The sequence below is a fragment of the Pelophylax lessonae genome (assembly GCF_965119305.1).
Source record: "Pelophylax lessonae genome assembly, chromosome: 4".
Taxonomy (NCBI): domain Eukaryota; kingdom Metazoa; phylum Chordata; class Amphibia; order Anura; family Ranidae; genus Pelophylax; species Pelophylax lessonae.
Genome location: NC_138771.1, coordinates 385,418,233 through 385,442,425, shown reverse-complemented (window position 1 = coordinate 385,442,425; position 24,193 = coordinate 385,418,233). Strand labels below are relative to the sequence as shown.

The window sequence follows — 24,193 nt, the reverse complement described above, 5'->3', positions numbered from 1 at the left end:
TTCCACCTGATTTTACTTTACTTGCATAATTGCACATGTCACAGCATATTGGTTCATATGCACTGCACTGACTGATGAACCTTCTATGTCACTTACAAATATAACTTACTTTTCTTGACAATATTACACTAGATGCTGTTTATTTTTTATTTTATATCTGGGGAAAATACGTCAAGAGGAGAAGTCTCCCCACAGAGAGGAATTTTATCAAAGTTTCTCACAAGCATTGACTCTAATTGTTAGAGGTGAGCGCACCAGATTATCCAATCGATGAGTGGATTAACTTTTTCATAGACTTTTTTCTTGAACTTTCCTTTTTGGACTTTCAATATTATATATATATTTTTTTTATCTTTGGACTTACATTTTTCAATTAGTTTTTTTTTTTTTTTGCACTTTTTGGCATCGTTTGCACATTTAGAAACTCACTGCAATTGGGATGATTTTTTTAATATATTTGTGCTTTATATTTATTCAGCATTTCGATTTATACTTGCATACTTGCTTTTTATATATATATATATATATATATATATATATATATATATATATATATATATATATATATATATATATATATATATATTTATTATATATATATATATATATATATATATATATATATATATATATTATATTGAAGGTTTATCTTTTTGTTTTTTATCTATTACACTTCTTGGTTTATCATATTATTATTTTAGCTTCATCGCACATCTGTATAGCGCACTACCCTTTGCTTTTATATTTCTATTTGCAAGCTCTTGAGTACTTGTGTTGGGGAGTGCTGCAGTTCCATTATAGGTGTGGATAGTAGCCATCCCAGCCAGCAGCGCACCTGTTCTCACACTTTATTTATATATCCACTAATCTGCGCCACAGAAAAGACATATCATTTCCTTATCCCATGAATGGTACACAGATTATTTCCCTTAATCATAGCACAATTACTGTTGTTTAGAAAGTAAACAGTGCACAAAGGCATTCCTCAAATACAAGTATACCTGTTGGCATAAAAATAAACTGCCATGTACCATACATTCTTTGCAATCAAAGCTTCTTGGTATGCAAAGTGGCAGTTTTTTTTTTTTTTTTTCATTTTTTTTTAAGCTACCCAAAGATTTCAGTTTGTATTTTTCATGTTGTTGCCCCCGCTTACGTTTGCTGTTTATTTAACAGAATGATGGTGTTTCCACGCCTGAAACAACAGAAAAGGAAACTACAGAATTTGACATGCTTTACAAGATAGAAGATGTTCCTCCATGGTATCTTTGCATTTTCCTGGGTTTACAGGTACATTAAAATGTTTTCTTTATTCAAGTGTGTGTGTGTATCTACAAGAGGTTTTCTGCTGTGCTGTTCTGCAGCTATCTGTCTCAAGATGTGCTGTTTATCCTGTTTGTCCTCATGTCTGCAAGTTTACTGAGCCAGCCTGGTGTACATTTCTACAATATAGATGTGTGGTGGATGTGAGGAAATTGGCTAGATTGTCCAGTCAATTTTCCAGAGATTGACATGTAAAGGGCTTACTGAAATGCCCTGGGGGAGAGCTTCTGGGCAACACTACCAAGATATAGGCTGTTACAATGTTGGTCTGCTCCCCCCCCCCCATAAGGGGGGCCATTCAGGGTTTCCAGAGGGGCTGGGAACCTGAGGACATTCTAAACTTAGTGCCAATTATGGACTTTAAGGATGCTTGCTGCCTCTTGTGATGGTAAAGGGAAAATATTTTTTTACCATCATGCATTCTATTCATGAACTTAAAAAACCTTACCTCCACAGCCCACCTAGTACTATCCAGTGGAAGTTAATGTGTTGTTGCTAAGGACTACAGTGTTTGTGTCACAAGCAAGGCAGCCAATCAGCCAGAGGACAGGTGACTGGTAGGGGTTACTAATCCTCTAGTAGCTGAGAAGGTTAACTGCTTGTTCCCCTCCTTTAGTGGCTGGTTCTTTGGGACCTCACCCACACCACAGAGTTCTTAGGGGCCCAGTCTGGAGTCATGGAATAGAGAGAGATGTTGAGGGGGCCCCAGAAGAAGAGAACAAGCACGCTTTACCCAGCTTGTCAGGTTTCCCAATTGGGCTGAAGTTCCTCCATGGTGGTTTGATCCCCATGTTCAGCATACCAGGCTCCAAACTTAGGCCTGCATTCTGGTAAGTGGCAACCCTCCTCAGGAAGCTGTCTTAAAAGGGATGTATGGATTTAATAAAAATAAACATTTATACTCACCTAGGTGGATGCAGCATCGATCCATTGCTGCATCTGTTTCCGACCGCTTTTAAGACTGAGAACTGAGCGATCAAAGAGTGTTCTCAGTCTTCAGTGAGCAAAGGCCCAGTGACTGTCAGTCACTGGCTTTATGCTCTGCCCCTCCAGCACTCACTGGAGTGCCGGGCTGTGGATGGGGTGGCTCGCTGAGAGACTAAGCCAGCTTTAAATTTGGGATCGATCCAGAGCCTGGACTGGCTGATTGACATCAGCTGACAGAGGGGTTCAGCTGAAAACAGGTTACAGGTGTGCCGAACTAAGTGCACTCCTGTAATCCCCAGGAGAAGTACAGCCAAAATAGCTTTTACTTTAGAAAGATCAGACTGCCACCTAAATTCCTCCCTCAAGCAGTAGCTAGGTGTTGGGCTACAGCAATTTGGAGAAGGAGACATTGCTCTTTATTCTTCTCTCCCTTTATTGAGATACTGTTATTAGGCTGCACAATTCTCCCCCAGCCTATAGAGGAAAGCTAAAGCCAAGCAAGCTCATAGACTTCTATGCAGGGCACTGACAATCTTGGGAGTTGTAGTTTCAGACGGCAGCCATATAATGGGATGAATAGACTCCTTATACTACAGATTCCATTAGACACTGTGCAGTAGGAGGAGAGGAGAGATAATCTTTATTAATATTTTTCCTCTTGGTACCGAGGTAGTTAGCGAGAGAGAGAAAGAGCACCTTTTGTTTGGATATTTGCCTGACACTAAGAGACCATAACAGTGGAGATTCGAGCCTGAGACTGGGAATGAGGACACCTGGGGACAGTGCAGCACCAACCACATCACAGCACCTGCACCATTGCCACAGGGAGACTGGAGCATCCACCGACCATCTCCTAACCACAACTGACCACCGGAGGCTTTTGGGGAGAGACTAAGGGAACCCTCTTCTACAGAGAGCGGTCACCGCAGCATTCCTGGGACCTGTGAGAGGGCTATTCACCCGTTGCTGATACTGGTAGCAAGGACTGAGTCACTGAATCCATACCAAACCCCCTACATCACTCTATAAAACACTTATTCCAAACCTAGACTGCACCTATATCAACCCTATACCACATTATACTTAACATTTACCACATCTGAACCACATTTACCTTGCATCTGTGCCAAGACTTTATTATATCAATAATATACCTACTGTATATTGCAGACAGGTTAACTGTGACTGACGTTAAATACACTAACATTCTTAAAGGGTCCAAAGGATAGCAGACAGAAGAACACCTGAATGGACTGCCCCTTCCGTAAAATTATTCCGCAAGACCCCTTTTTTCCCCAGCCCCCTCTGCTACCCTCCTCCTTTTCTTTTGGACAGTGCTTATCCAGTCAGATTAGGACTAGCATTGCCACCATAAGTGCTCTCTGACAGTAAAGTTCCATGATTTAATAGATTAAACTTTACTCACTGCTGCACTTAAAGTGGTTGTAAACCCTCACATATACCCAGCCAAGTTAACAGCCTCAGATGATACACAGAGATGAAACAAATCCTCCTACATAGGTTTTACGTGTTTATCTGCAGTCTTCTCTTTCCTACGCCCCTTCAAAAGAGCAGAAAATAATAAAATCTTTCTTCATCTGTCAAGAGCACAGAAAGGGGGGGGGGGGTGTGGAGAAGCTGGAATAACAGTGTGTAAGAGCCGATGTATTAACTTGAGCAGCACCATTTCACTTCTGCATAATTCTCTCAGTTTAGCTTAAGCATGTGGCAAAACACACATTGATCTTATCTTAGGCCTACTTGATTGCTTTTTTGCATGATATATACATTGTGGGGATTTTCCCTCATGTCATTATTTACAAACTTATGGACATGCCTGATGGAAGGAGACCTGCAAGGCTCTGAAACGTTGCTGTTTGCTGCAACTATATGATCGCTTAATAAAAGCTTTGTACTAATTTTTTGGAGAGCCATGGTGTGCTGGCGACATTCCACGTTCTGATTGGCGGAAAAGCACCCCCCCTCCACAGCATGAAAACTGTGTTCTGAATAGACAAGCTGTCTGTTGAGCTCCCCCCGACACAAATTTATCTCATTTGTCAAGAAAATCTTTTAGAAGTGACTCGTAATGATAACAGAGGAATGAAGCACCAGAGAGAAACTGCACTTAGAGCTTTGGAGAGAGATAAGTAAACACTACAGATACATGTACTTTGCTCAGATTACATGACTGAGATTTACAACCACTTTAAGGTGGCCTCGCTGCAGTTCATGCTGATCTGGATACAAAATGTCATCTTATGCCTAGTCCCTATTGTTTATTTGCTTTGTATGCTAAATTGTCTTAGTAACATTGTTAATACATTTTATGCTTAGTGAAAAAGGGGAGTATAACTGCGCTAACTAATAGATAACAGCAGCAACTTAATTTGTGACAAACAAAAGTATAGATGTAAAGGGCTAAGTTGCGCTAATTTGTGCTATATCGACAAGCGATCATCAAACAAAGCACAATGATTGATAAACACTTAAATGTCCTCAATGATGTCAAAACATGTTATCCAGATGAAAGACACAGTCCAAATTCCAGAATCCCAGGGTCAGATGAATAAATCAGCATTCATATAGTCTCCTTACCAGAAAACGGAATAGAGTTCGCCCAAAAACTCAAATGAAGTTGAATCAACCAGCCTCAGATCGGTGTGCTCAGATTAGCAGATGGCAATCATATGTGGGAGAAAAATATAGACTCCATAGCATAATATTGTTATATACTCATATGTCACCCTGAGAAGTGCACACCATCACCAGAGCCAGATAACAGATAACATCTTAAATGTTGACCTAAATGACTAATGATGATAAATAGAATCAACCTGTGTGTAATCAAGTCTCCGTATAAATGCACCTGCACTGTGATAGTCTCAGTGGTCCGTTTAAAGCACAGAGAGCATCATGAAGAACAAGGAACACACCAGGCAGGTCCGAGATACTGTTGTGGAGAAGTTTAAAGCCGGATTTGGATACAAAAAGATTTCCCAAGCTTTAAACATCCCAAGGAGCACTGTGCAAGCGATAATATTGAAATGGAAGGAGTTTCAGACCACTGCAAATCTACGAAGACCTGGCCGTCCCTCTAAACCTTCAGCTCTTACAAGGAGAAGACTGATCAGAGATGCAGCCAAGAGGCCCATGATCACTCTGGATGAACTGCAGAGATCTACAGCTGAGGTGGGAGACTCTGTCCATAGGACAACAATCAGTCGTATACTGCACAAATCTGGCCTTTATGGAAGAGTGGCAAGAAGAAAGCCATTTCTTAAAGATATCCATAAAGAGTGTTGTTTAAAGTTTGCCACAAGCCACCTGGGAGACACACCAAACATGTGGAAGAAGGTGCTCTGGTCAGATGAAACCAAAACCAAACTTTTTGGCAACAATGCAAAACATTGTTTGTCGTAAAAGCAACACAGCTCATCACCCTGAACACACCATCCCCACTGTCAAACATGGTGGTGGCAGCATCATGGTTTGGGCCTGCTTTTCTTCAGCAGGGACAGGGAAGATGGTTAAAATTGATGGGAAGATGGATGGAGCCAAATACAGGACCATTCTGGAAGAAAACCTGATGGAGTCTGCAAAAGACCTGAGACTGGGACGGAGATTTGTCTTCCAACAAGACAATGATCCAAAACATAAAGCAAAATCTACAATGGAATGGTTCACAAATAAACATATCCAGGTGTTAGAATGGCCAAGTCAAAGTCCAGACCTGAATCCAATCGAGAATCTGTGGAAAGAACTGAAAACTGCTGTTCACAAACGCTCTCCATCCAACCTCACTGAGCTTGAGCTGTTTTGCAAGGAGGAATGGGCAAAAATTTGAGTCTCTCGATGTGCAAAACTGATAGACATACCCCAAGCGACTTACAGCTGTAATCGCAGCAAAAGGTGGCGCTACAAAGTATTAACCTAAGGGGGCTGAATATTTTTGCACGCCCAATTTTTCCGTTTTTTATTTGTTAAAAAAGTTTGAAATATCCAATAAATTTCGTTCCACTTCATGATTGTGTCCCACTTGTTGTTGATTATTCACAAAAAATTACAGTTTTATATCTTAACGTTTGAAGCCTGAAATATGGCAAAAGGTCAAAAAGTTCAAGGGGGCCGAATACTTTCGGAAGGCACTGTATGTTGTGTTTGGATGAGTAGAGAAACAGGATTGATTGTATAAGTTTGAGCACATTCATTAGCAAAGAGTGGAGAAGTTTTCTGTTTTCTTAACTTGGGTAGATATGATCCTGATATAATATGATACAAAGAGCTCACTTTTAAATGGAACGAGGGTGTGTAGCACCACACACCAAGGCCTGGTATTAAAACTTAAAGTGTTACTAAACCCAGGACCCTGCATTCACTATAACTAGCCCCCCACAGTACACAGAACATGGAAATGCAATAGTTTAAGTAAATATAAACTGCTAAATATCTTTTTTTTCATCAGTAGTTAGAGTAGTCTTGTGATTTTTTTTTTTCAGTGTCTGGTTAAAGCTTGTAGGAGGAGTTTTCAGTTTCCTGTGATTGTCCTATAAGGCTGCAGGACCCCTGACCCTCTGTCTGGAGAGTGCCGATTGGCCCTGTGCTATTCACATCCACCCTCCCAAGAAAAATAAAAAGTCTCTAGCAATACATGCCAAACTGATCATTAGCAGCTTGTCCCCAAGGCTCTGTTCTTTCAGGAGATGGTTTGGTGATGTTGGAAGAAGGGGAGGAACAGAGAAGACAGGATCAAACAACTTTTTTTAAACAATGCAGAGGATTTAACCCCTTAGGTTCCACTGTGAGTATAATAAGTATGCTTTACTGCATATACAGACAAATTTTACTGTTGTCGGTTTAGTAACACTTTAACCTTTTTTCAAATTTTATAAAATGTATTGACTATTTGTATGTGTTTACTTTAAGGGAGGATTAATGTTTATTGATTGGCAGAAGGCATAAACATTCATTTTTGTAGGTATGGTCACCAGAAGAAAGGAATAAAAAAGAATCCCTCCTTTACTGAATATTCATATCTTGAAAAACGATCAGCCTCAATAGCTAGGGATTCTGGCTAGTCTGGCTACCCACTGGAAATACTAAATCAGTCTGACCCTAAACCAAACCAGGCTATTCACTGTGCATTCATACTGGTCTAGTCTAGTATTGATGCAATTTCTGGGATTGGGTTCCTCACAGTCTAGGTTTGTACTAACAATGTCTCACATATCTCTTACTTCTGCCTGGCCCAAAAGGTAACAATATACTACCTCCAAAATTAGGGGTCAAGTAATCCAGCTAAGAGAGCCTCTTCTGGCTGTCAAATATGCCTCAAACATAGGATAACGCAGTTCTTATCAAGTGCTACCTGCCTACCATTAAATTCAAAAACACCCTCCAGAAAAAAACATGCATGCCCCCAAAAGAACTAGAAAGACGCTCCCAAAAATACTCTACGTTTCGCTTATATGAAAAGCTTAGTGGAGGGGTCCAAACTATCCCCGCATGTTTGCAATAAAATAGTGGCCAACCCTTCACTTTCTCTATTTATAAGGTTTTCACGTCATTACCATGATGATGTCGTCACTTATGTCACGTGACGTCCCGACGCAAATTTGCATTTGACTGGCTGGCCAATATCCAAGGGTATTCGGTGTACCGGAAGGACAGGGTTGGTAAAAGAGGGGGAGGGGTATGTCTCTATGTCAAGAACAATATAAAGGTGCTAGAAAGGAGTGACATTACGGATGGGATGAGCATGGATTTAGAATCTGTGTGGGTTGAACTCGATAGGGAAGAAGATAAGGGAAAAGTAGTTGTGGGGGTTTGCTATAGGCCACCTAACCAAGGGGAGGAGGTAGAGCTGGAATTTTTAGCACTAATAGGTAAAGCGGCAAAACTAGGATCAGTCATCATATTGGGGGACTTCAATTGTCCCGACATTGACTGGGAAGAGGGGACTGCACACTCGCATAAGGCCCGGCTATTCACGGAAACCTTACAGGATAACTACATGTCGCAGTTGGTGGATTCCCCTACTAGAGAGAATGCTATCCTGGATCTATTGATCACTAATGACCCAGACATAATCTCGGAGGTAGGAGTCCAGGACAACCTGGGCTCTAGCGATCACAGGATGATCACATTTAGTGTAAATAACAATATAAAAAGGCAAGTGGGGAACATAAGAACCCTAAACTTCAGAAGGGCAGACTTTCCAAAATTGTACTCATTGATGGAAAGGGTAAACTGGGACCAAACCCTGGGATCACTGACCACAGAGGAAAAATGGGAATGCTTTAGAACAATATTAAGCAAAGGCATCTTGCAGTGCATTCCTATGGGGAATAAATTTAGAAGAGACAAAGCCAAACCTGGCTGGCTAAACCGTAGCGTTAAAAAACTTATTAGGGGAAAAAAATTGGCCTTCAAGAAATATAAATCAGAGGGCACAGTATCGGCCTTCCAGCAATACAAGGAGGAAAATAAGAAGTGTAAACACGAAATCAAGATGGCTAAAATCAACTTTGAGAGACAAATAGCGGAGGATAGTAAAAAAAACCCAAAGAAATTCTTTAAATATATCAACAGCAAAAAAACTAGGGCAGAGCATATTGCACACATAATTAACGATGAAGGGAGGATGGTTACAGAGGACACTGAAAAAGCAACCGTGCTGAATTCTTTTTTCTCGTCAGTCTTTACGCAGGAAAAGGAAGGGTACACTGACCATGACTGTATGGTTAGTAGTAATACACAGGACTTGCCACTATGGCTAACAGAGGGGGAAATCAGGGAAAGACTGGATAAACTTAACACAAACAAATCACCAGGCCCGGATGGCGTACATCCGAGAGTGCTCAAGGAACTCAGTATGGTTATATCTAGACCACTGTTCCTGATCTTTGCTGACAGTATTAGGACAGGAGATGTACCAGGGGATTGGAGGAAGGCTAACGTGATTCCGATATTCAAAAAGGGCCAGAGACATATCCCGGGAAATTATAGGCCTGTCAGTCTGACATCAATAATATGTAAACTTTTGGAGGGGATGATAAGGGACTATATCGTAGAGTATGCTAAAGACAACAACATCATCAGTAGTAACCAGCACGGGTTTACAAATGGGCGTTCTTGTCAAACCAATCTCTTAGCATTCTACGAGGAAGTGAGCTGTGAGCTAGATAGGGGGAGACCAGTGGATGTGGTGTACTTGGATTTCGCTAAGGCGTTTGATACAGTTCCCCACAAGCGCTTAATTTATAAAATAAGGTCTGCAGGTATCGACAGCAGGGTTTGCTCTTGGATACGGAATTGGCTAAAAGGCCGTGTCCAAAGGGTAGTAATAAACAGCGCATACTCAGACTGGTCTGAGGTAGTAAGCGGGGTGCCCCAGGGCTCAGTCCTGGGACCAACCTTGTTCAATTTATTCATAAACAGCATTGAGGAAGGGATCAGTAGTTCGTTATCAGTTTTTGCAGATGACACAAAATTGGCCAGGGCAATAACTGCACAGCATGAAGCAGATATCCTACAGAATGACCTGGACAAAATTACGGAGTGGGCAACGACATGGCAAATGAGGTTTAATGTGGAGAAGTGTAAGGTTTTGCACTTGGGGACCAAAAACATAAAAACACAATACACGTTAGGAGGGGAACCCTTGGGGGAATCAAAAATGGAGAAAGATTTGGGAGTATTAGTTGATGATAGATTAGGCAACAGCATGCAATGCCAAGCGGCAGCTTCCAAAGCCAACAGAATATTAGCATGCATAAAGAAAGGGATGTATTCCAGAGATAAGACTATAATCCTTCCACTTTATAAAACTCTGGTCCGACCGCATCTGGAGTATTCTGTCCAGTTCTGGTCGCCAGTCCTCAGGAGGGATGTGTTGGAGCTGGAGAAAGTCCAGAGAAGGGCAACTAAACTGATTAGGGGGTTGGAGGACCTTACCTATGAAGAGCGGCTGCAATCGCTCGATTTATTTTCCCTGGAGAAAAGACGTCTGAGAGGGGACATGATAGCAATTTATAAATATCTTAATGGGGATCTCAGCTTAGAAGAAAAGCTGTTCATTCGAAGGAATTGCATGAGGACTCGAGGACATACAATGCGATTAGAGGAGAAGCGTTTTAACCTCAGGCAACGTGGGGGGTTCTTTACTGTTAGGGCTACAAGATTGTGGAATTGTCTACCACAAGAGGTGGTTTCTGCGGGTAGTATGGTGACTTTCAAAAGACTCTTAGACTTACATCTCAAGGATCAGGAGATTGAGGGCTATGTTAGATGATTACAGTCACACACACCTACACAGGTTGAACTGGATGGACTATTGTCTTTATTCAACCTCGCCTACTATGTAACTATGTAACTATGTAACTATGCATTGTGGCGTCCACACAAATAAAACGTCACTTTGTATTTTTGGCCCAAATATCGCCATCTAGTGGAAGGATTCCAAAGGACAGTTTCCCAAAACAAAAAAGCTGTCAATATGTTGTCAGAATGTTTATACTGCTCTGATAAACAGTGTCTATTTATGCAAATAAGCAAGGATCTGTAAGTAAGGAGATTCTCGACTTATTTCCATAAATTAACTAAAATACGAGATTGTTTAAGTGGCACTAACCTGAAGATAAGAGGAATACAATTTTATGCAAAAATATATATATTTATTAAATCAGTGCAGAATAATGTCAAAAGAAAACTGGTAACAAACACAAAATGTGGAACAAAATTCAATAATATGTATCACACAGGTAATCTGAGAAATGTAATCAAAGAATATTGTTACAGAATATCAAGGAAACCAAAACCTATGACTTCTAGAATATGATTAATAGCTTTCCATGAGCAAAAGATGGAAACAAACTCTTAACCGATTAGACACGTGACTTCTCTCAGCCAACAGATGTTCACAACACAATGTTTAAGAGAAATGCATGGACAAAAATTGTTACACCATGCACCAAGACTTGCTAAAAGTCCAGATAGTTTTTGGTAAAATAAACTTAATTAAACTAAATTAATTAAGTTAATCTATTTTAAGAATACATCATAACTGTCCCATTTACTATGGCTAAAGTTAGCCTGAACATTTTCAAGATAAAAATCTTAGAGCAGTCATACTGCAGTTAGAATGATATAAGTTCAAATCTTGGTGCTAATAAGAGACAAAATGGTTGTATGTATGTGACAATTGAATTGCCTGTAGGAAAAATAGAAATATATACTTTACCAAACAAATGTAATTTTGTCTTGTTGCCTGAGATGTCAAGTTTTTGTAGCCTCAGCTTCCAATATCTGCCATCAACCTCAGGACCTCATCAGAGCACCTACTCCCTTCATGGTCTGTTCAATTCTCTCCTCTTCTCTTACTAAGACTAAACATATGTCCAATGGGAATGTGGGTGCGGATTTTGTTTTCTATATGAAAAATACCTCAATAAAAGGGACTTATTCGCTAAATGTCTATAACTCTGATCTAACTCTGAAAGAGCAATAGGGGGCACTGTTGGCCTGTATAAAAGTTTGGGAGATTGAATATAATTCCACTATTTTTCTCAAAGATAACCTTCTGACATAAGCCTTGGAAAGAAACCTAAATCTCATGGGTTGTTGTCTACCACATCAGTTTCTGTCAAAAATAAAAGCTCCCTTTAATATATATGTTTGCTTGGATAAGTCTGAGACCATAATTATACACAACCCTTCTTCAAATACCTTTAAAAGTGAAGTGATTTGGTTCAAGACACAATTTAGTTCTTTATACATAAGAAAAATAATAGTATACATATCTACCCAACATTATTCAATTTAGTAGGCCTATGTATATGCTTCACATAATATAATGACAAAAATATTGTTGCTAATACAATTTCTACAAATAATAATATTGTTTCTTCAAACATATTTTTAATGAACCCTAAAAAAATATACTGATGTTTTTGTTCATTGTGAAAATACAGACAGACAAGAATGACATCACCCTCATTAGAACCTGGCCTGGCACCACCATGATCTTATCTTGGTGTGATGTCAAGGGGCCTCTTAATTTATTGCTTTAAGAATGTCTTTGCTGAGACTTTAATCTTTTCTAAAAGAAATCTTACCCAAAGACAATGAACTTACATTCACCTCATGACAAAATGGCTGCTAGGCTGCCCAATATAGCTATATGTATAAAATAATATTTATGGGCCTTTTATGACTCCTTTTTAGCCCTCAATAATTCTGACATACCCCCCCCCCCCCTTTCCAATATTCAGGTGAACAACCTTAGACATATCTGGGAAAAAAGGTCAGAAAAAAATGTCTTGTCCTCTTTAAAAAAAAAATAAGAGTTCATATTGGAATTTTTCATGACTTATTAAGAAGTTTGGTAGAATGAAAAATCATAGTATACATATCTACCCAACATTATTCAATTTAGTAGGCCTATGTATATGCTTCACATAATATAATGACATAAAAATATTGTTGCTAATGCAATTTCTACAAATAATAATAATGTTCCTCAAAAATATAGTGATGTTTTTGTACATTGTTAAAATACAGACAGACAAGAATGACATCACCTTCATTAGAACCTGGCCTGGCACCACCATGATCTTATCTTGGTGTGATGTCAAGGGGCCTCTTAATTTATTGCTTTAAGAAAGTCTTTGCTGAGACTTTAAACTTTTCTGAAAGAAATCTTACCCAAACACAATGAACTTACATTCACCTCATGACATAATGGCTGCTAGGCTGCCCGATATAACTATATGTATAAAATAATATGTATAGGCCTTATATAACTAACCAAAGTGAAATGTATATTTTCCAATGTCCCACCTTATTCTATTACAGTTATAAATGTCTTTAATGTCCATTTTATACAGTCTAAGTGTGCATAAAATAATTTAAAGTGGAATCCAGAATGCACACTGCAAGCACATATTATTTGTTTATAAAGGGCATATAAGTTAAACCCTAATTAAAGCCATGTGGGGCAAGTGAGTTCAACCAAAATATCCACCTGGCCTCTGTTCTTAGCAGATATTTATCGAAATCATAATTTCTTGGTCCTAATTTTGGTTGTTCAATGACCCAAAATGTTAGTTGATATAGCACTCTTCCATGTATTTGCCGCATATGTCTTGCTAAAGGTCTATCTTTGTTAAGTGCTATATCATGAATGTGTTTTAAGACTCAACGTTGGAACTGACAAATAGTCTTCCCCACGTATAGTCTGGGACACTGGCACTTTGTGGCATAAATCACTCCCTCTAAGCTACAGTTAAAAAATTACTTCATTTGGATCATTTCACTATTTTTAGGCTTCAAGAATTCCTTTGTTGTGGGGATATAGGAGCACGCCTTGCAATGGCAACATTTAAAACAACCTTTTGGTTGTTTAGGTAGCAAGGTGGGTATTGAGGATTGTACTGGGATTTTCTCAAAGTGACTATGCACCAATAAATCTCTCAAAGTTTTCATTGGATTTTTGGGGTAAATAATATTAAGGTCTTTATCACCATGTAGAATATTCCAATAACGTTTTATGATATTGAAGATCTGGCCTGACTGATTAGAATATGAGCTGATAATTTGTAGAAGTGCCTTAGTCTCCATTTTCCTCTGTTTTTCACTCAGCAAACTCTGTTTTGACATCTTCTTCACCTTCTGAATGCATTATTTTTAAGGTTGTGCATTTTAAAGCCCCCTCAGGTGAAATATTCCATTAATAGTGCACTCTCTGCTTGAAACGCTGAATCTATTCAACAGTTAAGTTTCGCTCGCATGAATTGACCTGTGAGTATGCCTCTCTGCAGATATGTTGGATGGTGGCTATCCCAGTGGCGTAGGGCTATTATGTACGCTTATGGTATATTGTGGTATGGATTACACCATTGGGACCTTTCTTAATGTTTAGATCCAGGAAATGTATACTATTATAATCAATTTCACTAATAAAATACATGCTAATTTTATTCACATTCAAGTAGTCAAAAAATTCCACAAAAGTTTCTTTAGTGCCCTTCCACAGGATAAACATATCATCTATGAAGCATACCCAGAGCAGTATCCTTGAGGTATACTGATCCATACTCTCAGTGAATGCCTGGGTACGCTCCAACCAACCCAGAAATAAGTTGGCATATGTCTGTGCACGTGCTGTGTCCCACGTGTCCTCAATGTAGGATGATAATTTGTGGACAAATGGACACGCATTAAAATCTATATATTGGCTGGCACCCTCTGATTACCATCCCGAGACACGATTCTTCCTCTTTCTTCCCCTGTTCATACTTTCCTTCCCTCTCCTTTTTTAGCTATCCCCTTTTTTCCTTTACAGTACTACAGAAGAGGCAGATACAGGTGAACTGTATGATTAAAGAACAGAAGCAATGATTACTTTATTAGGGTAAAAAACCTTCTGCATGCAGTGATCCCCCCCCCCCCTCAACACTTACCTGAGCCCGATCACAGAGGTTCTCTCAGCTAATTCCTACCTCTTTGGCTCAGAGGCAGCATCTGGCGTCATTGGCACCTGTTGCTGTCAATCACAGCCAGTGAGGACGGAGCAGGGGGTCGGGCCTAGCCACACTGTGTGTTTCACTGGACACACAGAGCAGGGCTTGGGAGCAAGTATGCACAAGTGTCCCTGGAGCAAGTTACTTGCTATGAGGTCACTTGGTGGGGAAGAGGAGCCAGGAGCGCTGCTGTGGTAGGATTGGAGCTGCTCTGTGCAAAGCCATTGCATAGAGCAGGTAAGTATGACTTGTTTGTTATTTTAATGTAAAAAAATTGAGCATTTACAATCACTTAAATGTAGCTCACTGATTGTTTTCACTTGTTGCTGGAATTGCCTTTTGATTGTTATACTATATTCCTTCTTTACAGCACTATTTGACATGCTTCAGTGGGACCATTGCGATACCATTTCTTTTAGCACAAGCGCTTTGTGTTGGAAATGATCAACAGACTGTAAGCCAGCTAATAGGAACAATATTCACCTGTGTTGGGATCACTACATTTATCCAAACAACATTTGGTATTAGGTATGAATTATTCATTTTATATATTTTTATTTAAAATCCCCTGAGCTAAATTATTTTTTTAATCCACAGTTATGACAATATTTACTACTGTACATTTGAAGAAGTTGGCAACAAAAAATTGCAGTTCTATTAAAGCCTGGTTCACACTAATTCCATTTTAGATGCAACTTGGGATACACTGAATCGCATGACAATGGAAAAAACATTGCTGACAATGGGGGCCATTCACATCCCTGCAGCACAGCTGTGATGTGGTCAGATTTTGTGGTCTATAGACTTCAATTGAAGCGCATCAAAATCAAATCTACATGTGTTTTTTTATGTATTTTTGTGTACATGATGAATACATCAACACACACCTACACAGGTTGAACTGAATGGACTATTGTCTTTATTCAACCTCACCTACCATGTAACTTAGTGAAAGCTCTTCAGGCACTCTAGCCCCTTTCATTTTCAGATCAAATAACTAATTGATGATCAGGCTAACTAGCCTTTTGACAGTTCACTTTTTTCTGACAGGAATGGGAACTTCTGCATCTTCAGCAGTGGTTTTCGGACAATCTTTCCTGCAGGGTCTTGAATCCTGATGGCCCAAATTTGGCCTTTTCTATTTGGGCAGCAAACTTCTACCTGTTCTATGTAGATAGACTGCCCAAAGTTCCAAATGGCTTTGACAGACAAGGTGTCCCACAGTTCAGGCTTCGACTTGTTTTGACACGGCTTGGGAATGTAAAAGTCCCAAACTGCCTCTTCACACCAAGCCCCTCTCTTGGCCCCAATCTCCTCCATGATCTCCCAAGGAGCGTATGGATATTTATACCCATACTCTAGGGCCACCTTCTTTTGTATGAGGTGCTGGAACCGAGAGAACCTGGGATGTCTCTGTATGTCTCCTCTTCCAGGTGGGGTGGATAGGGTCTCCGCTTTCTTGATTAGACTGGCATAGGCGTCGTTCTGGTCCCGAGCCCGGGTGTAAGTGCGAGGAAGGGATAAATCTGGTACCCTTGTAGCATAGGCCTCACAGAACCCCAAGTTCCTGGCACACTGCATGCGAACGACAGTCCTCTCAGTCTCCTCATTGAGTGAACTGGGACTTGCAGAGCTGCTTCTCTCCTCGGTTCCCCAGTCTCTTCCTCCAACTTCCACACATCAATTCCCTTTTCCAGGGACCCAAACTGACACTGGAAGTGGGGCAACCCTATGTCAATGGCTCCAGCCTCCTCCTCACTGGACACACTAGAGGACTTCCACTCTGGGACCCATTGAATCCCCTCTGCAGCTTTAAGAACTGGACTGCTGGCTGTTGCAGTGGTTGCTGGTACATCTTGCAGCCACTGCTCGGACCTCACAATTTGTGTACATGTCACCTCTGAGATACGGGTCTCCATGGCTTGACATACTGTAGTGCAGATCTGCGTCACTGGTCCCAGCCCTAGCAGCGCTCTCAGCACTCTTCTTCCTCTGTCCACAGGGATCCCTACTGTAGATGCCAGCAACTCCTGAGTGACTCCTGTCTCCCAACTCACACTGAGTCTTCTGGGCTGAAAATCACTCTGCACTGCTTGCAACAGCATATCACCGCAGCGCCCACACTGGCTCCATGCCTGCAGTTGCATAGACACATTCAAGCATCGGCTACATACCAGCTCGGGATGCTCCTTGTCCCCTCCATTGCACGGGGCCAGTTTTCCCCTAGGCACTAATCGCACCCCTGTATCCCACAGGGTCAAGTTCGGCAATTCAGTCCACTCAGCTGGTACTCCGCCAACACGTGGGATAGCCCCTGCGCTCTGGCTCACTCCTGCATCCGCCATCTTGCTCCTCCACAAACGCGTCTGCTTCTCAGCTACACCTTATGGCGGAAATGATCTCTCAGCTCTCTTCCTCTACTAGGATTGGCAGCTCGCGGGCGGCCACTCCACCCACGACTCTAGACTAGCTGACTCTCTGGCAGTGGCTCCTCCTGCGAGGCAGATCTCTTGAGTGCAGGCTTTCCCGCGCAGTGCAGTAGACCCTTCCCTGCTGCTATAACTCTGCCAAGCTTGCATGAAAGGCACTGTGTTTCAGATTGTGTTCACTGACACACACACATCTGCCTTTTCAGTCTGTACTCGATGCTCCATTGCACTTCTCCCATTGCAAGCCAACCAATCTCCTTTACTGCCAATTGTCCATCTGTGATCAACTGCACAGCAGACATCTTTCTTTGCAGTACATGTACAGACACAACCCCTGACGCACCGATCCCTGCATCCCGAGTTGCTGATTTCTCCATCAACACTTAAAAGCATTCTCACATGTTCTACTGTAAAACAGATACAGTTCTCTTGTACCACACAGCACATCTTTCCTCTATCAACACTGCAGATTTTTTCTTGAGAAGACATGATGGTGCTTTGTGCAATTATTCGGCCGTTGCCAGTGGCAACCATTGCTGTAACCCAGGGGAACATCCCGGACGACGCCCCCAATTGTAGCACTGTCCCCGCAGGGCCTGCTGAATAATGACTTGACAGGCTCCCCTGATTACCAGCACATGGTTACCTTGAGATATAGTTTGTTGATCCCTCCTTGCTCCTGATGGCTTGTCACACAAATAAATGGATGATAACTTATCTTCAGGACACTCTCCCTAGAATCCCCTTTCAACCAACACCCGTCCGCTGACTATCCTAGGAGCAGGGGTGGCCCCCCTCAGGTCAGGCCCCTTGACACGAGATTCTGTACTTACTGTACTGCAGAGACAGATCCTCCAGTGTCTCCCCTATCAATCAGCTCCTCTGGACCTCTGGGTTCAGTTCCTCGCTGCTACTCTCCAGGCCTTCAGGATGACCCCCTGAGGCCGCATGGCACCTCTACAGAGGAGGAGGCAGCTGCCCCCTCCCTCTGGGACTCCGCTATGCAGATGAAAGACTTTGAGCACATGTGCTCCTGGCTGAAACACTCTCCAGACAGAATGAGGTGCATCCTAAGCACAATGAGCAGACCTCACTAACAGATCCTTCTCTCTGATAAGCAGAGAACAATCTAGATTTGCCTACAGCCCCTCTGGTAAGCAGACAGAGCTCAAAACTATACTTTCTTACTAGAACCTACCTAGGAGGGTGCTACATACCTTTTCAAGTTTTTACCTATTCAAATTCCCTTGTCATATTTTAAAAACCTGCAATCAATCCATAGTTGCTTTGTGTAGCAAAAAAAACCCAGATGCTCACATGACAAACTTCTAAAGCATAGATCCGTAGGGGGAACACGTTATGTTGACCTTCGAGACTATTATAGCACATGCCTACTGGCCTGATTTAAAGCATGGTTTAACTCCACGCTGTATTTGGAAAGAAATAGAATCCCTCCTAATTAGAGTTGAGCGGACACCTGGATGTCCGTGTTCGGCGGGTACGGCCGAACTTAAAAAAAAAGTCCGGGTCCGTGTCCAAACTTTTCCCGGACACCGAACCCCATTGAAGTCAATGGGGACCCGAACTTTCAGGCACTAAAATGGCTCTAAAACACCAATGGAAAGGGCTAGAGTGCTGCAAATGGCAGCAAAACGTAGTGCAGAGCATGGCAAGTGCTCTGCAAACAAATGTGGATAGGGAAATAACTTAAAACAACAAAAAAAAAAAAAACAGAAAAATAAAACAATGTTCTTTATTTCTGAAGGACGAGGCCCATATGGAGTAGGAGGGAGGTTGAGGTGGTGGTGGATGTGGCGGTGTCATAGGCGTGCGCACAGGGTGTGCCGGGTGTACCTGGGCACACCCTAATCACCTAGGGCACATAGCATTATCGCTCTGTTTGCCAGTGAGGAGATGGGAAAGATCTCCCTCGGACCTGCTCTGCTCTATTTCTCTTTGCCAGCAGGGAGAGTAAAGTATCGGGGCCATGTACATGTAGGCAAACACATGCATGTGTATTTAAACTTTGGGGTGCACACCCTAATGCAATAGGCTGCGCACACCTATGGGTGGTGTAGGTGGAAGCGGTGGTGGAGGAGGACCAGGGCCGGATTAAGAGCATCATGGGCTTGGTGCTGAGGATTTTGAAGGGCCTTAAGGGCCGTGCCTTGGCATGCACCCAGAGGAGGAAGGGTGCAGCCATGCATGCCTAATTCAACATGGGATGCTGTCTCTGAAGCCCATAAACACATCCATGCATCGGCAACTGTCCCTCCTTGTCCGGCCTTCGTGCTGTGTGGGGAGGTTCTGAGGGAGCTGCCTGGGGAAGCGAGCCTAGAAGCCAGACTTCTGTGTTTACAAGTGACAGAAGAGCGGTAACAGTGAATATGGCCAACCCGGGGCCTATATTAAGGTAGGGGCCTGGAGCTGCAGCTCCAATAGCCCCTATGTTAATCTGGCCCTGAGGAGGACGAGGTAGCCAACACTGCTTTTTTTCAGAAATTTTAAATGAGGGTACACCCCAAAAGAGTGAGAAAGAGAGCAAAAATAGAACAATGGCTGGGTAAGGTCGGTATCCATCGCTATTCTGCACAAGGTTCATTTTAATGAACGTGAGCTTGTCCACATTGTCTCTGGACAGGTGGCTGCGCTTGTCTGTGATAACGCCCCCAGCCGTGCTAAATACCCGTTCAGATAATACACTGGCTGCAGGGCACGCCAGCACCTCCAAGGCGTAAAGGGCAAGCTCAGGCCATGTGCCCAATTTGGAGACCCAGAAGTTGAAGGGGGCAGACCCGTCATTCACTACATGTAGGCGTGTGCACACATACTGCTCCACCATGTTGGTGAAATGCTGCCTCCTGCTAAGACGTTCCATATGAGCTGCTGGTGCTGCTGTTTGTTGTGGCGTGCTGACAAAGCTTTTCCACATTTCGGCCATGCTAACCCTGCCTTCTGAGGTGCTGGCGGTGCCCTGGTTGTGTTGGCGACCTCTTCCTCCTCCTCTGCCTTGGTCTTGTGCTTCCACTGTGGCCCCGCTGTCAGGTGGGAATGCCAGCAGCATCGCGTCTACCAGCGTGCGCTTGTACTCGCGCATCTTGCGATCGCGCTCCAGTGAGTGAATTAAGGACAGTACGTTGTCCTTGTAACGGGGATCCAGCAGCGTGGCCACCCAGTAATCAGCACAATTTAGAATGTGGGCAACTCGGCGGTCGTTGTGGAGACACTGCAGCATGTAATCGCTTATGTGTGCCAGGCTGCCCAGAGGCAACGAAAGGCTGTCCTCTGTGGGAGGTGTATCGTCTGTGTCCTCTGTATCCCCCCAGCCATGCACCAGTGATGGCCATGAGCTGGCCTGGGTGCCACCCTGCTGTGAACATGGTTCCATCTCCTCCTCCAGCTCCTCCTCCTCATCCTCCTCATCCTCCAGGACTGTGCCCCTGCTGGACAATTGTGTCCCTGGCGTTTGTGTGTGCAGGAACCCACCCTCGGAGCCCCTTGTGAATGACTGCCCTGAAAGCCTTGGAAATGTTACTGTAATGGAACAGGGCACCCCAGACCGGGTACCTCCGTTGAAAGATGCTCCTAGTGCTTTCCGAGGGCTCCAAGCACTCCACCAGACACCGTAAGCACTTCAGACTCCACGAACCGCCGCAGCTTGGTTAAGGTCTTGGCATCTCCTACCCACCCTGGACCTACAACAAGGCTCCAAGTTCCTGTGGGTGAACCTCCTTTCCCCAGAGAGTGCAGCAGAACCAGCTCTTACACAAGCTCTTACAAGAGCTTAGTAATTCTCTAAGGGAGTATGGAAGACCATAGCAATCCCTGCAGCAGATTCCCCCAATAAGAGACAGAACTCTAGATTGAGGTTGAATGAACTCAGCACAACTTTATTGAACACGACTTATATACAGTTTTCACCCACAAAGTTACCACCCAAATGGACCTTGTTGAAGACTGAACATAATATTCACCATCCAATAGGAACAGAGCTTTACACTCTCATACAGTATACACAAAAATATACAATGTGATACAATCCCCCCTCCCCCTTAGCATCTAATCCACATTCCTATAAGTTTCTCTTAAGGCAGACAGACAGAACAAAGGTGAGTTCATTAGCACACTTAACAATAGGTGACTGGAGAGCCACCTCAGACAGCCCGTCTCCTCAGAACTTCCTGGAATGACCATATTAGGAGTGGACTTCCTGTACCTTACAGTTTACAGGAATAAAGGCTTAGCTTCCAGGATAGAGGCAAGACTCCATTAGCCACATGCTTAGAGAAACACAAAAAGACACACAAATGCATAACTCCCAGTCTACTGAACAGAACCCCCACATTCAACCCATCCCCAGATAGCCTGGATCTGAGTGCTCGACATATCCAAACCATTACTTATCCGTCTTTAAATTCCAGTGACGGTGAATACTGTCACATATCTTCCCCCCAAAGGTAGACTAATCCAGGCACTAGACCTCCAATCGGTCTGTGCCTGAGTTAGTCGGGTAACATGTCCCAAAGAGTCAATCCATCCTGGCAGCTTCCTTGACAAAGTTCCACATAGCTTGTAAGTTTGTCCTGGCAAGGCGCATGGAGCTCTCATAGCTGATCAGTCTGTGAAAGTCTGGTTTGGGCAGGCCAGACTGGGCTTCTTGGGCACCCTGTGTCCCTAAAAGACACAGGGTGATTTAGACATAAGAGCAGCCTAGTAGGCTGAGAGAAGCACTTTCCAACCTCTCTAAGGTAGGCTGTGTTCCACAGGCCCTCCCAATGTCTGCACCCACCCAGTACCCCAAACAAATTGTCCGGAACAGAACGTCACTCACCCAGTCAACCTCTGCCACTCTTGTAGAACATCCCTGCCGTGGAGAAGAAGCATGAACTGGCCTTTCTCCCAGGATTCCTTTCCGCTGCTGAAGAGAAGACAGGGTGGTGGGGCTCACTTCCTCATGCTTTTGGGAATCTTGGCCGACTGTCCAGCATCCCTGGGGTGTAAAAAGGAGGACTGTAGCTTTTGTGGGTGCTGGGCAGAGGTTGGTAACACTCTGCCCTGTTGCCAGCTCTTCTGCTGGGTTGGGGTTGGTGAATGCTACCCCCAGGACCTGGTTGGGGATCTGCTGTAGAATGGAGGGATCGCCTACCTCCTCCTCCTGGTATTCCTGCAGGGTAGGTTGGGGATCTGGACCGGCTGTCCAGCATCCCTGTAGGTCTGGTGCAGAGACCGCGGTCCCATCTGTACCATTGGGGTCAGGGCTGTTGTCTCCCTGTGGTTGGAAAGAAGGAATAGTTTTCTCCTCTCCCTGGAAGGTACACTGCTGTTTGGAAGGAAGGACGACACCTTCGGCTCCCTGTAACTCCTGCTGTAGCTGGGGATCTGGGCCGGCTGCCCAGCCTCCCTGTAGGGCCGGTAGAGAGACCTCAGTCCCATCTCCACCTGCCATCGGTGGGTCTTCACAGTACCCCCAGTCTGAACTGTCTCTCCAACTGAAGGGTTGGGGGTCTGGATCTTCCACCCAGGACTCTGCTTGCAGGGTAGATTGGGGTGGAACGGAGCAGAGCAGGCGTAGGTAGTCCTGCTCCAGTTCCCACTCCATTGTGACCAGATGAATCAGGTCTGACCCCAATTCATCCGCTTTGGGGAGACCCAGTAGAGCTTCCCTGGTGTCCTGGATTTCCCAGCGCCGAAACTCTGCTGGACATCCAAAGTCCCTCTCTTAAAAGGGCTCCCACAGCAAGCCCGGCCCACTATAGTCCTCACCTTCCGGCATATTGTTGTCAGCCATCCAGTGGTCGTGCCCGGTGGCGTACCACTTTAGTGCCCGGTAAGCTTCATCCAGCCACAACTCCTTCCAAATCAGGTTCCAGAGCTCCGTCACCCACTCATCCAGGGGTTGCTGTCCTAGGAAAGGTAACCGCAGGGCAACGTATACCTGGAACCGCTGTTCTTCGCTGGGAAGGTTCTCCCTCCGCCTCCACTGCGCATCGTCTAAGGCCTCATACCACATTTCCTTTCGAGTGAAATCTCTCCAGTCCAGTATGGCTTCCTCTGATACAGGCCCATCCTGTTGGACCAAGTGTTGCTGCAACCTCCAGAGAAATTCCTCCTCATAAGGGGACGCTGCACGGTGTTATCTCACTCCATAACGTTACCGGTGTCTCCGAGCTGCTTCTCCTCACACTAGGACGCCAACCCCCCGCTTGCCACCAATGTAACGGAACAGGGCACCCCAGACCGGGTACCTCCGTTGAAAGATGCTCCTAGTGCTTTCCGAGGGCTCCAAGCACTCCACCAGACACCGTAAGCACTTCAGACTCCACGAATCGCCGCAGCTTGGTTAGGGTCTTGGCATCTCCTACCCACCCTGGACCTACGACAAGGCTCCAAGTTCCTGTGGGTGAACCTCCTTTCCCCAGAGAGTGCAGCAGAACCAGCTCTTACACAGGCTCTTACAAGAGCTTAGTGATTCTCTAAGGGAGTATGGAAGACAATAGCAATCCCTGCAGCAGATTCCCCCAATAAGAGACAGAACTCTAGATTGAGGTTGAATGAACTCAGCACAACTTTATTGAACACGACTTATATACAGTTTTCACCCACAAAGTTACCACCCAGATGGACCTTGTTGAAGACTGAACATAATATTCACCATCCAATAGGAACAGAGCTTTACACTCTCATACAGTGTACACAAAAATATACAATGTGATACAATCCCCCCTCCCCCTTAGCATCTAATCCACATTGCTATAAGTTTCTCTTAAGGCAGACAGACAGAACAAAGGTGAGTTCATTAGCACACTTAATAGGTGACTGGAGAGCCACCTCAGACAGCCCGTCTCCTCAGAACTTCCTGGAATGACCATATTAGGAGTGGACTTCCTGTACCTTACAGTTTACAGGAATAAAGGTTTAGCTTCCAGGATAGAGGCAAGACTCCATTAGCCACATGCTTAGAGAAACACAAAAAGACACACAAATGCATAACTC

At 43.6% G+C, this 24,193-nt stretch overlaps 1 protein-coding gene across 2 annotated transcripts in view; it reads left to right on the top strand.

The window, feature by feature from the left end:
* The first annotated feature begins 1,202 nt into the window (after positions 1-1,202).
* SLC23A1 (solute carrier family 23 member 1) overlaps positions 1,203-24,193 on the top strand; it is a 580,604-nt gene continuing 557,613 nt past the window's right edge. The window contains exons 1-2 of one of the 2 annotated variants that reach the window (XM_082255677.1): positions 1,209-1,290; positions 15,142-15,299. In XM_082255677.1, the coding sequence (XP_082111803.1) occupies positions 1,231-1,290; positions 15,142-15,299 (218 nt within the window). In that variant the 5' untranslated portion in view covers positions 1,209-1,230. Of the gene's footprint in view, positions 1,291-15,141; positions 15,300-24,193 lie in introns of both variants that reach the window. The other variant, XM_082255678.1, reaches the window with a different exon arrangement.